The sequence below is a fragment of the Sorex araneus genome, chromosome X (assembly GCF_027595985.1).
Source record: "Sorex araneus isolate mSorAra2 chromosome X, mSorAra2.pri, whole genome shotgun sequence".
NCBI lineage: Eukaryota > Metazoa > Chordata > Mammalia > Eulipotyphla > Soricidae > Sorex > Sorex araneus.
Genome location: NC_073313.1, coordinates 267,799,014 through 267,813,009, shown reverse-complemented (window position 1 = coordinate 267,813,009; position 13,996 = coordinate 267,799,014). Strand labels below are relative to the sequence as shown.

General features: G+C 58.4%; 1 protein-coding gene across 2 annotated transcripts in view; it reads left to right on the top strand.

Annotated features, from left to right (window-relative positions):
- The window catches only part of GDPD5 (glycerophosphodiester phosphodiesterase domain containing 5), a 73,638-nt gene extending 65,020 nt beyond the window's left edge, over window positions 1-8,618 (top strand). The window contains exons 11-18 of one of the 2 annotated variants that reach the window (XM_055120431.1): window positions 181-331; window positions 714-932; window positions 2,438-2,595; window positions 2,772-2,919; window positions 3,938-4,020; window positions 4,394-4,408; window positions 6,089-6,201; window positions 7,758-8,618. In XM_055120431.1, the coding sequence (XP_054976406.1) occupies window positions 181-331; window positions 714-932; window positions 2,438-2,595; window positions 2,772-2,919; window positions 3,938-4,020; window positions 4,394-4,408; window positions 6,089-6,201; window positions 7,758-7,903 (1,033 nt within the window). In that variant the 3' untranslated portion in view covers window positions 7,904-8,618. The remainder of the gene's footprint in view (window positions 1-180; window positions 332-713; window positions 933-2,437; window positions 2,596-2,771; window positions 2,920-3,937; window positions 4,021-4,393; window positions 4,409-6,088; window positions 6,202-7,757) is intronic. The other variant, XM_055120432.1, reaches the window with a different exon arrangement.
- Window positions 8,619-13,996: the final 5,378 nt, after the last annotated feature.

Sequence of the window (13,996 nt, the reverse complement as noted above, 5' to 3'; positions counted from 1 at the left end):
CAGGTTGCTTAGAGAATTGGCCGGGTCCTCCCACCTCCCGAGCTTCAGCGAGTCAGCGGGGGTCTGGGCCTGCCGGGGTTGTTCCAACGAGAGTGGGCTTAAGGGCCTGGGCAGGAGGAGGGGGTGTGGATGGTCACCAGAGCTGATGGGTGGGCAGTTACTGGGCCCCCCCTTCCACAGCCTGGACGGCGTGCCCTTCCTCATGCACGACCCCACCCTGCGGCGAACCACCAACGTGGAGGAGGAGTTCCCGGAGCTGGCGGGCAGGCCAGCCTCCATGTTCAACTGGACGGTCCTGCAGAGGCTCAACGCCGGGCAGTGGTTCCTCAAGGTCTGGCGGCCCCGCAGGCAGGGTCTCATGTTTGACTGTTGTGGTTGTTCTCCACTAGGGGGCGCTGGTGGGGACGTGGCTGAACCGGGTAACAGGACCCGACAGGAGGGTGATTGGTTCTCTGACCTGCTGCTACCCAAGGGCCAGGGCCTGAGAGGGGTGCTGAGCAATTCACCCTCTGGGTAAGCAGGGCATGAGCTGGAGAGGTCTGGGTTGAGGGGTGCCAGAGCTCCCAGAGGGCCAGAGTCAGCAATTTGCCTGACAGCGCAGCCACCAGTCGAGCCAGGCAGCTCGCGAGTCTCCATAGCAGGTTGCCAAGGCCCGGCGGACCGTCCCAAAGGACAGACGGGTGACACAGCCGTGTGCGTCCCTTCTCTGCCAGACGGACCCCTTCTGGACGGCCAGCTCGCTGTCACCCGCCGACCACAGGGAGGCTCGGAACCAGTCCATATGCAGCCTTGCGGAACTCCTGGAGCTGGCCAAGGGCAATGCCACTCTGCTACTCAACCTGTGGGACCTGCCCAGGGATCACCCCTACCGGGGCAGCTTCCTCAACATCACCCTGGAGGCTTTGCTGCGCTCAGGTGTTCCACAGCACCAGGTGAGTCCCAGCCCAGACATGCCCCTGGAGCCCCGCCCCCTGAGGCACGTGTTCCGGGAGACACGCCCCCGAGAGACACGTGCTCCAGGAGACACGCCCCAAGCACTGGGGAGACACGCCCCCCTATACACACCCCCTGAGAAGCTCGGGCTCCGGGAGCCACGCCCCCAGACGCACAGGGGGAGCCGCAGCCCTGAGAAGTCCCTGGAGCTACGACCTGGCTGCACATTTGCTCCAGCCTCCCCTGCAGGCAATCCCTTCAGCTCCCCCAAGCCGACCTCAGCTGTTTTGTTTGGAACACGGGGGACATGGGGATAGCGTGCCACTCACCTCCCTGAGAGGGTCATCGCGGGGACAAGAGAGGCAGGAGGGAGCCCTTTGGAATGTACACAGAGGATGTGGCTCAGCGGGGATGTGGCTCAGCAATCAAAGCACTGGCTTTGCATGGATTTGATCCTCAGCACCGCAAATAAAGTGCACAAAAGGCAGGCACATTTTGGGGCTCTACGGAACACTGTCATAACTGCCTTAAAGCCACACCCATAATCATGTGGGTCAGGAGTTTGGGAATCAGTATTTGGAAAGTAGCTTGTGACACAAGGGCGCTAGTGCTGTGTGGTCATTTGCATTTGGATAATCTCCGAGTTCAGAGGGAAAGTTTCCTGAGCTGCTGCAGAGTGAAAGCCCCGCCCCTATGCTTATTCACTCCCCTTGTCCCCACTTCCCTTCCCTTTTGCAGTGGCGCGCATGCTCCATGTACCGTACAGTACAGCATACGGCGCATGCTGGCTGTGTGTGCGCACTCTGGATTTTGTTCCCGGCCCGAGTTGCAAATCAAGTGGTGGATCTTGCACCCTTGGCCACAGTACTAGCTGAGGGTTATGTTTCTTTGGGTTGTCTTGTTTGTGCGCCCCTGGGATGCTTTCTTTTCTCCTTTCGCCCCCCTTTTTTTCTCCCCCTTTTGCTCACACACTCACCAGCGCTGCACCCCTGGCAGGGGGCGTGGGGGGGCAGGTAGTGCGTATCTCTTTGTTGCTCTGCTGTCCCTATCTCTTTGTTGTAGTGGGGCTGGAAATTGCGCTCAGTGCCTGAGCTCGCAGGGAGCAGAGGTGCTAGTATGGCGTGCTTTGTATATTTGAAGGCACCAGCGACTGAAGTCACAGCCTCCGCTGGCGAGGCAGGTTTTTTAAGAGTATTATTTACGAGCCACACCCACTGGTGCTTAAGGGCTACCCCAATAGTGGTCAGGGGAGACCGACCATGCAGTTATCGAACCCAGGTCTCTTATATGCCAGCATGCACTCAGCTCAGCCTCTCTCAAGCCTCGTGATGGGCACTTTAATAGCTCGACGTCCCCGCAGACCCAGATGATCCATGCTTTTAGGCTTCCCCTGTTTGTGTCAGCTCCCAGCTCTCATAACCTTCCCAGCGCTCGGGGCAGGGAAGCACTCCAACTCCACTTTCTGCAAGAGAAACCTGACTCCACCTCCCTCTCCTGCCGGCAGGTCATGTGGCTGCCAAACACACAGAGGTCCTTTGTGCAGAAGGTGGCCCCCGGTTTCCAGCAGACTTCAGGCTCCAAGGAGGCGGCCGCCAACCTGAGGAGGGGCCACATCCAGTGGTTGAACCTGCGCTACACTCAGGTGTCCCGCCAGGAGCTCAGGTGCCTGCCCTGCCCTGCCCAGGCTCACCAGAAGAGGGCAGCACCGAGTCCCTTGCTGAGGCTGGGAGAGTGTCCCCTTCCTGGGAGCGGGGTGCATGGTGAGCGTGAGTCTTGGGAGAGAACCTCAGCTTCCTTGGCTGGGCCCGCCGACCTCTGCCCCTCTCTGTGCCCCACAGGGATTATGCCTCCTGGAACCTGAGTGTGAATCTCTACATGGTCAACGCGCCATGGCTCTTCTCCTTGCTGTGGTGCGCTGGGGTCCCGTCAGTCACCTCCGACAACTCCCACACCCTGGCCCAGGTGCCTTCCCCCCTCTGGATGCTGGTGAGTTGGGGGCAGGGGCTGTGGGGAATAGGATAGAGGCTGGGGAGGGATGACAGAATCACCCCCACCTCTTGGGGCTCTCTTGATGTGGGGTCAGGCTGGGGCCAGGCATAGTGGGGGCTCAGGCTGGAGAATTGCGGCAGAGTTTCATGGTCTCAGGGGCCTGCAGGAACACTGGGAGGCGGGGGTGGGGCACACCCAGAACTGACCCAGGAGGAAACGTCCAGGAGGTCTGAATCAGAATTCATGGCTGGGAGGGTGGGGGGTGATGACACCCACCACTACTGTCTTGAAGCCCTAGGGCGGCTCAGCTGGGGACGGAATAAAAGTGGTCCCTGGTGGCTGAAGTCACAAACACGCTAGAATTTTCCAGTCCTCAGCCACCAGAACACAGTGCAGCTGGCGCTGACCCTGCTCACCCTGCAGCCTTACCTCAGCCTGGCTCCTGTGGGCTTCATCCCTGCACCCTCTAAGGAGCAGCCCCATGGCTCTGGCCTTCAGCAACACACGGACGCACATCTCCAGGGACACCCACACCTGTGTCTGCCACATAGTCACACCCAGCCAGTCACTGATTTCTTTTTCTTCTCCCTTACCACAAACCCACACACTGTGCAGATCTTTAGTCCTATGTGCACATACATGCATACCACATGACACACACACAGAGACACACCACACAAATACCATGCAACACAAGTACACACATATCACACACCGTACACAAATACCATAACCCCACATATCACACACCACACACAAATACTAATATACACACATATTGCCTACACACGTCATACTGCACACAGCACATATATACCACACACCACCCACATGCACAGCCCCAAATGCTGGGCCCGGTGGCCCAGAACCCACTCTCAAGCCCCACTTGCACTCCCTCCAACTCCTCCCCAACCTTCCTAGAGAGTGATCTGGGGTCTTCCTGTGTGGCCCCGTAGTCTGGAGTCCCAGCCTGGGCTGGTCATGACTGGGTGCGGCCACGGCCATCTGTCCACAGCCCCCGGACGAGTACTGTCTCATGTGGGTCACCGCTGACCTTATCTCCTTCACGCTCATCATTGGCATCTTCGTGTTCCAGAAGTGAGTAGGCTCTACCCTCCTCCCTCAGCCCTCCCTGCCCCAGACATGTGATGGGCCCCGAGTCCCAGGCCAGGCCTGATCTGATGGCCTGGAGGACTCCCCCCACTGCAGCCCATCCTTCTCCACATCTGGCAGCTTCTGGAAGGAGCACCGGGGTGGGAGCCCAGCACCGTCGGCAAGTTTCCCATCCTGTGGAGTGTCTCCTCATCTTCCCCAGGGCTGCGGTGCGGGTTCCCGCGGGGGGCGGAGGGTGCTGGCCCGGTCCTGGGCGGGCTCTGGTGTTGACTCGGGCATTCTCTCTGCCCACACGCTCTGACCTGCATGTCCCCCCTCTCTCTCCCCACCCCCTCTGCTGCACTCTGGCATCTCACAGCTATCACTTGATCAGGTAATTCTGGTGTCTTCCTCTGTCCCTTCTCTGCCTCCGTCTGGCTGCCCCTTCTCCAGTGCCGTCTGCAGTCTGCCATGTGGCCCATCTGACTCACTCATGGGGTCATCCTCCCAGACACCCCATCTCCTCCCCCTGCTCTCCCCACCCCTGCAGCCTTCCCTTCTCTTTCCTTTGGCACCTCTGTCCTGCCTACCCTTTCTGGCATGGGGAACGGGTGTTTCCCCGGCACCTGGCTGACCCGGCCCCTCTCACTCTCAGAGCATCTTCCCTCAGAGTGCTCTGCAGATGCCCACCCCAGCCAAGCCTGGCACCACAGGACCTGCACCCTGGCTGGCTTCTCTCTTCCCCATCTCTGCTCCTCTCCTGTCTGTACCCTCCTCTCTCAATCTCCCCATCTCTCTCTGTTTCTCTGTGTCTCTGACTTCCATCCCGCCCCCAGCCCTGCTTTCCCGGAGAGACCCCCCCGCTCCCTGGGGGTTTCTGGTCCTAGATGGGCCAGGGACAGACACTTTCCTTCCTTCCAGTTGGCTCATCCATTTACACTGGGGTGTCTGGGTCTTGGAACCCTCCCTGGGCCCTGTGTCTCAGAGGGACTTGCTGGGACGGAGCCACGCAAGGGGACGGTCCCCGCATGTGCTGCTGCAGGATGGAGTCAGGCCTTTGTGTGGGGCGGTGGGGCTGTCACTGCCCTCCCGGGGAGCGGGAGAGTCCTGATGGGTAACAGGACACTGGGGCTGATGGTCACTTCTTCACCCACTCAAGTATGCTTAGGCTCAAGGCAGGCGTTGAGGTCATGTGGACGCAGTGACAGGTCCAGTGACTCCATGGCTGTCCCCAGCTGCATAGGGAGGCTGGCCTTCCCCTCAGCCTCCTGCTTTCCCTTGTCTGCCTGTCTGTGCACCCACCTGCCTGTCCATCTGTGCGCTTCCCCCGCCTGACCCATCTGGAAATAGTGGATTGTTCCCGACCGAGGGTCTCGGCTTCCTCCACCCATCCCAGCAGGACGCAGGGTCCTAAGGGGGCTGAATTCAGTTTCCAAACTGGCCCCTGGCTTCTGCTGGGAGAGGGAGGAGATGATCTCAGTCCCAGGAAAAGCCTACATTTTTCAGAGGTCAGAGGTCAGAGACCTGGGGCACGTCCTGAGGCTTTGGAACAGTGAAGTGGCAGCTCCTCTGCTTGTGTCCCCCCTCCCCCATGGAACCCCACCTCCCGCTTCCTGCCCTGCCTCCCCCTCTCCCTTCACCTCTTCTCTTTCCTTCACTCTCTCTCTGGGAGCTACCCTCTGGCTTCACTCAGCCAGGTGAGGATGGTGGCCCTAGAGAAAACATCTTCTGGGCTCCCCAAGATTGGTCTGAAGCCAGGGTGGGTTTCAGAATCTTGCCCGCTAAAAGCTCCCAAATCTGCCTGTGCCAAGCGGGTCAGGTGTCTAACAGGGCACCTGAGACATACCAGTTGGGCCCCGGCCATCTTCCTGGGCCAGCGGAGCTAATTTAGGGGTCTGAGGAGAGAGGGAGCTTGAATTCAGGCCCCATGTGGCCCTTCTCTTGGACTCAGTTTCCCCATCTAGACAGTCAGGCAAGAGTCCTGCTGGTTTCTCAGGCCCAGTTCAGAGCGGCTCTGGCATCTCCTCCTGGGAAGGGCGGGGAGGACCTGACGTCCTTGGGGCCATCCCTGCAGGTGGCGCCTGGGCGGCATCCGGAGCTACAACCCCGAGCAGATCATGCTGAGTGCAGCTGTGCGCCGGACCAGCCGGGACGTCAGCATCATGAAGGAGAAGCTCATTTTCTCAGGTGTGCAGCCTCAGCCCCCTGAGACAGACCCTGGGCTTGTGTCTACACTTTCCACAGGCAGTACAGTGTTAGCACCAGGGTCTGGGGGACCTGGGCAGCGTGCATGGAGGAGTCTGTGCTGGAGGTCTCGCTGGCTGCACCTGGTTCTTGCCGAGGGCCCTTGAATATTGATTTCTCCCCTTCCTTTGTACCAACCCCTATTCCAATTCCCAGTCTGATGGAGGAGGCAGCTGGATAAATGAATACGTGGAATGGGGATCACTAGGGCTCTAGCAGGGGTGCTGGATCACAGTGGGTTTACGGAGAGCACTCACAGCTCCCTGGGACACAAGGGAAGGTTTGGGGCCACTTGAAAGGTGGTGAAGGGTTAAAATGGGAGCGATGCGTAGGAAGGTCCTGGTTGAGGGCTGGTACCGTAGAGGGAAGGGAAGAGGCGTTCTGGGGTGGAAGAACAAGCATCAGAGCCCTTGAGGGAGCACTGCTGGCTGGGGTACCAAGAACTATCTCTGCATGTGACCTCTGGCTGTCCCCCATGGGCGGGATGGGTGAGACCAGGGACATGAGAGAAGAGGATCGGGGCCAGGTCTGTCGATGGCTGCTCTGGCAACCAGGCTATAACAAGGGGCCAGACACAGGCGACGTGGCCAAGAGAAATATATGGTCTCACCATTCTGCAGACTAAATCCAGTACCAGTGTGTCAGCAGGGCTGGAGGGGAGAGACTAGTCCAGCCCTGCCCTCCCTCCTAGGTCATATGCAGTCCCCCTCACATTCCCACGGCCTTCTCCCACCATGCAGGTCTGTATCCAGAGTCCCCCTGTATGAGGACGCCAGCCATTCTAGATGGGGACCCGTAACCTTAAGGACTTCCTCTTAGTTCATTACAGGCAGAGACTTTACTTCTTAATAAAAAATACCGGGGTCAGAACTCGACATAAGAACTTGGGGGGGCGGTGGGGACAGGGTATTTGCCTTGCATGCGGTCGGTGTGGGTTCCATCCCTGCCACCACACACGGTCCCCTGAACACCGCCCAAAGTAAGCCCTGAGCACTGCCAGGTGTGGGCCCCCAAACAAAAACAAAATCCTCCTCCTTTCCCGGGCCAAGGCTGGGTTGGGGCGCCTCCCCGGATGTCCCCCTGCCCTCTGGCCGCACTGAGCAGCTCCTGGAAGGCCCCAAGCCCGTTCACTGTGCCTGGCCATCCCACAGTGGGGGGCTCCCAGGCAGGTTTGGGGAGCTACAGGGACAGCCATGTGAGGAAATGAGCCAGCTTCAGAAAAGAGGTGTGTGTGGCGGGGAGGGAACTCCTCCCAGGAGAGGGGCCCTGAAGTACAAAGTAAATATGTGGGTGCCAGACTCAAGGGGGTGCATTTGGCGTCCCAGGGGAAGGGAGGCGGGGGTAAGGTTAGAGGGTAGGAGAGAGACCAGGGGAACCCCGAATGCAGAGTCCAACACAGGCTTGACTGCCTCCCATTCCCCCGAGTTCCTGCTGGCTGGCCTCTCCCCTACCCGCCCCCCTGCCCCCCAACTCATGTCCTGCTCACTCTGGCCCGGCAGAGATCAGCGATGGCATGGAGGTCTCCGATGAGCTTTCGGTGGGCTCAGACAACAGTTACGACACATATGCCAGCAGCAGCACGGCCTCTGTGGAGCCCCGGAGGAGTGGGCGCGCCAAGCCCCTCACAGACCGGAGCAGGCCTTAGCTGAGGACCCACCTGCGTGTCTGTGCCAGCGTGGAGCCGGGGCTGCGTGAGGACTGAGGCCCCCGGAAGCTGCGGTGTCTCCTCACAACTCCAGCCCCCGACGAGCCGTGGCCTCTCCCGATGGGGGCGTCCTTCCCCCCCGGGGCCCGGATGGGCCAGGACTCCAACCCCTCAGGAGCCCCTGCAGGCCTGGGGCTCCTTCTAGGAAGTGCAGGAGGGCCTGGGTCGGCTCCCTGGAATCCTCCTCTGGGAGCTGTGATGGGCCACTGGGCCATCCATGGCCCCTGTTGCCGTGAAGGTGGCCCCTCTGTGCCCACGCGTCTGTCTTCCTGTCCGTGCTGTGAGGCAGCAACTCCCCCATTTTTCTCCTGCCTGAGGGCCTGGGCTGGGCCCCTGCCCCCAGCGCTGCTGCTCTTCACACCAGTCTCAAAGCACAAGGAGCTGCGGCCCAGGAGGACGCTGGCTCCTGCCCCGGGGAGTGGCCACATCCCCTGGGAGCTCAGGGCTGCCCCTGCCCCACCCCTGCCCAGATCCAGCCCAGCTACAGGGCAGCGCGGCCCAGGGGCCTGGAGCTCCGCGGACTGACATGACCTCAGGTTCCACGGCCGTGTCCATGGGGCAGGTGCCACCTGGGAAAGGGGTCCTGAGCGTGGACAAGGTGGCCTGTACTGGGGGATCCCAAGGGCCTCGGCCATGATTAAAGCTGCCATCTTGACATGTGTCATCCCTGAATGTTCACGTGCGGGCTGGGGACCGGGAGGACAGGGAGGGCTGGCTCAGGCTCTTGCGATGGCTCTGAGCCGTTTCCCCGAGGCCCAGAGAGAGCACTCCCTCGCCAAGGCTGGGAGTTCCTTCACAGCTCTGCAGATGGGGAGGGGAGGTAGTCTTTTAGGAGTGAGTGACTGTCCAGGGCCTCAGAGCTTAGAATGGCATAGCCAGAATGCAGGAGCTGGGGCGTGACTGGGGGCTCCTGGTCATTTCGGACTGGCATGGGGACCAGCCAGCGCCTCATGGCTACGGGGAGTCATTCTGTACCGCACCCTTGGAGGCCCAGCCCTCGGCCAGCAGGTACCTCCCCCATCTCCGTGGATGAGGGTCCTCATAAAGAGGGTCTACCCTCATTCTGAGCACTGTGCAGGGGTCTCTCAGCTGAAACAGGCCTCCACCCCCTGTTCTAAGTCTTCAGTGTTGAGTATGTCCTCAGGGCTAAGGGGAGGCCGGACCCCAGCTCCCGCTGCATGCAATAAAGGCAGTGCTTCCCAGGAGCCAAAGGACATGGCTCTTCTCTAACGGGGGGCTTCTGCATAAAATTCTGGGGTCCGGTAGCAGCTTGGTGAAAAGAAAGTCTCTCCCAGATGTTGAACCCAGAACCACCCTCCCATGCCATTAACCTCTCAGACTGCCCCTCAGGGAACTGAGGGGATCCACCTACCTTCCTTGGCCCCTGTGGAACCTCTGCCTAGGGCTTCTCTTCCTGGAGGGGAGGTCAAGGGCGGACCCTAGCTCCACAGGCAGAAGTGGAGGGACCCCTTCGTGGCAACATCAGGGTGTTCGGGAGGAGGTGGAGGCCTGGGAGTGGGGGGACCGCAGCCAGCTGGAATCCAGCTTTCCCAGGACCCTACTCTCCCCAGTGACAAACCATGCAGGGAAGGCCACCCCATTGCTGCACCCTCAGCTAAGCAGTTGTCAACCCTGTCCCTGATGTGAGGGATGGATTATTGAGAACCCCAGCTTCCTAATACCCACCCTGAGTCACCTCCTTGTCTGTGGACAGACCAAGAGCCCCTGGGCAGGGAAACAGGAAATGAGTCCCACACCCCTAGCGCCGACCCTTCCCCTTCCCTCAGGCCCAGCCTTCCTGCCACCTGCTCCAGGACCCCTGGACCCCAGGGCTGCCTCTCAAGCACAGAAACACCGTGTTTTCTGTGTGATCGCTCACACACTGTCACACAACCCACCTTCTTTACAGAAGAGATGGGTGCTGGCCACTGGGAAGCCACTAGGACTCAGAACCTCTTCTTCATACTTTTGTTTGTTTGGGGGACCACCCCCGGCATTGCTCAGGGCTTACTCCTGGCTCTGCTCTCTCCTGGTGGGCCCAGGAGAGCATATGTGATGCTGGGATTGAACTTAGGTCAACTGCATACAAGGCAAGCGGCCTACTGTACTATCATTCTGGTGCCTGAGAACCTCTTCCTGGTTGTATCATGACCCCTCAAAATACAGGTCCCTCACCTCTGCCTGCCAGAGCCCTGGGGCTTCCGGAAGGGGAGGCTCCACAGGACCCGCGGCTGTACCCACACGCCCTCTTTAGCCTGATTGCCCCAGGAGCAGTAAACTCAAGATCCCGCCTGTCAGGAGTTGTCAGAGGCCCTGGGGTGCATGACCTGCCTCAAGGAGCTTCCCCCAAACTGCTCCCTCATTCATGAAGAGATGTCTCCTCAGCCTCCCTACAGACACAGGCACCCTGCCCCTCATAGAGTTGGGAAGGACGCAGTGGCAGTCTGGAGGGTTGGGTGGAGGGGTGCCTTCCTCTGGCTCGAACAGGCTAAGCCCAGAGCCACCTTCTGCTCCCCCCAGTATCCCCTTTGTCCTCAGAGCCAGCTCTGACAAACCAGACTTTGTCGAGTGAAAACCACCCCCCTCCCCAATCTGAAAAGCATGGAGTCCCCACAACTGTCACACAGAGCAAAGAACTAGCAGACAAAGACTGATGCTGGAGACACAGCCAGGCACAGGGAGTCCCACAGTGACAGTCTGTGTCACTGTGTCTCTGTCCCTCATCCAGCAGGGGACAGGTGGCTGTCTTGAGAAGTCCAGCCTTTGTCACCCCAGCCTAAGCACCCACACACAGTTCCTGTGATGCCTCAAAATCCTCTATATTACAAGTCCCTGGGGCAGGAAGCACGTGCATGCAACACACCTCAGTCACACCATGTACACACAGCACACAAAATACAGATACAACACACAAACCTCATACCACACAAATTTCACACAGCATACAACCTTCACACACATCATACAAAACTCACACAACAGACAACCTCTTACCACATACACCTCACACAACACACAAACCTCATACATACTCAAAACATACATCTCAGCACTCATTCACATCACACAAAATTCACACAACAAAAACGTCACACAACACACAAAACACAACAACCTCACACAACACACAAACCTCCCACATCTCCATACACACCTCCCACATCTCAACACACCACACAAAACTCCCGCAACACTACTAACTTCACACACACCACACAAAACACACAAAATACACAAATCTCACACACCTCAACACATATCTCACAAACACACACACACCAAACACACACCTCAAACTCCCCACACACACATCCCTCACACAACCAACCTCACACACAACCTCACACTTATCAGAACTACACAGACCACACACACACACACACACACACACACACACACCCCTCCCCAAACCTCACACCCATCAGCCCTCAGGGCACACTCCAGGTCACCCCAACCCCGCCCTGCTCTCATCCATCCCCCTCGCCGCCCCCCTACCCCCGCCCTCCCTCTCCCGGGACAGTCCTAGAGGGGAACAAAAGCCCGGCCGGCGCCTCGTCCCCGCCCCTCCCCGCCGGTGTCCGGCGCCTTTGTCCGCGGCGGCCAGGCTGCCAGACAGACCCGGGCAGGAAGGAGCGCGGAGGGAGCCGCGGGAGCGCGGGGCACCGCGAGGGCGTGGCCAGGTGAGTGGGGGTTACATACATCCGGGGCGGGACTTACGACTGGGGGGGGGCCGCACCCCGGCGTGGCGTGGGCAAGGCTGTGCTGGTGTGAGAGCGTTTGCGTGTGCGTGGGGTGTGAGTGGAGAGGACTGGGGCTGTCGCTGCAGCGGGGGGAGTCTGGGCTGGAGGTGCCAGCCTCTTGGCTGGGCGGGAGCATGCCAGATGGCACCTGCCCTCCAGGCTCAGCTCCGGGACTGGGAGTCCTGCATCCCGGGTCTGCTGTCCCGGCATGTCCGCTGGGCCCAGCAGAGTAGCAGAGAGAGAATGAGTGCCCAAGTACGGTGCCTTTCCCGGGAGGTGCCCTCCCTCCGTCCACTGTGGCTGCCCCCTCTCTGCCCCTGACATTTAACTTCTAGGACACAGCCTGAGGGTGAGGGTGGGGGCAATCCAGTGACCTCTGCCCTCTGCTGGTTCTGGGCTGCTCTGTGAGGTTCAGCCCTCCTGCAAGTGTAGTCCTAAGCCTGCAGACACAGTTGGGCTGTTCCTCCACTGGGGCCTCGAACCTCTAGACCCCACAGAACTAAAGGAAACTTCTCAGAGTTGTGGGGCTCAAAGGAAATTGTGTCCTTAGAAGCATCCAGCAAAGGGGACAGGCATGGTACAGCAGGTAAGGCGCTTGCCTTTCATGTGGCCAACCGAGTTCTATCCCTGGCATCCGTTTGGTCTCCTGAGCATCACCAGCAGTGACTCCTGAATGAAGAGCTAGGAGTAACCCCTGAGGTTTGATTCCTGGCACCATATATGGACCCTGAACCAGGCCAGTAGTAATTCCTGAGACAGAGCCAGAGTTAGCCCTGAGCACCACTGGGTATGGCCAAAAACAAACAAAAAAGCACTTAGCAGTATATGTGGTCCCTTCTTGCCCTCTTGTGTGGCTTTGTCCCTAGCACTTTTACATACCCCTTTTCTGTTGCAAAATCGCACCCAGCCCGTGAGGAGGTCATGTGATCCTAGTTCTTAGGGGAACACTGAAAGGGACCTGGGCAGGTCACATAGCAGGTCACCCATGCTTCTTGGAGAACACAAAAAACTCACAGAAAAACCCACGTTTCCCCTGCCTGTCTCTCCCCTCAGGTCCTCCTTCTCCCCACCCTCAGCACAGGCAGAAGAATCCTCCCTGCGTGCCCACCCTCTTTTGCCTTGGCCAATCCCACCCACCCCCTCAAGTTGAACTCCCAATTTTCTCCCCAGACTCTTTCCAACAAGTGCCCCTTCTATAAGCTCCCTTAATGCTCTGTCATTTCCCAGGGGCTCCTACCAAGTTGTGGATCGGGACTATTCCCTCTCTTGCTCCCCACCTGACACAAAAAAAGGCTCTAAGCAAATGATTTGTATAATACTGTCAATAACCTTGAACAGGGTTTCCGTTGTTCTTTTTCGAAAGAACAACACACCTGGGGCTGGAGCAATAGCACAGCGGGTAGGGCATTTTCCTTGCACACGGCCAACCCAGGTTCGATTCCCAGCATCTCATCTGGTCCCCTGAGCACCGCCAGGAGTAATTCCTGAGTGCATAAGCCAGGAGTAACCCCTGTGCATCGTTGGGTGTGACCCAAAAAAAGCAAAAAAAAAAAAAAAGCAAAAAAGAACAACACACCTAGCTGTGCTCTGTGCTCAGGATTGAGCTCAGGGGACTATATGGGTGCTGGGGATTGAACTCAGGTTGGTGGCATGCAAGGCAAGCACCTTATTGACAGAACTATCACTCTGGCCCCCTTGAACAGACTTTTGTTTTCCTGAACAGGAATGAACTGAGCAGCTACTATCAACCAGATCACGTGCTGCTGGGACCAAGGCAGACATTTAAACAGAATATTCAGGGTTGCTCAATGGGAAACTCCTATAGGAAATGAGGGGAAGAAGGAGATGATGTGAGCGGGAAAGCAGATTTTTTCTCCGCTGGTGGGTTCTTGAGAATTGTATGAAAGATTTGCATACGAAACTTGGAAGATTGAAAGTTAGTTGATTGTACAGATAAAGTAGGTGCGTCCGGTCCCTCTCCATATCTAGGTCTCTCACATGAACAGCTTCCCTGTCTTGTCCCACGCAGCCTACTTACTTCCCGTGAATGACAGCCAGGCCCTGTTCCTGTGACACTCTATTCTGTCACTTTCCTCCATCTCCAGCCACAGCCACATACGCATGGGCACCTTTGCTGGGCCTCCTGATGACTATACCCCAAAAGTGTCATCCTGTCCCAGCTTTTCTAGTCTTAGGCCTGGGCCTATACTGGGTCTGTGTCCCGGTGCACAGTGCTACCAGATCCGAAGAGAGGAGAGAATCCAGAGTGCATGCACACACACACACACACACA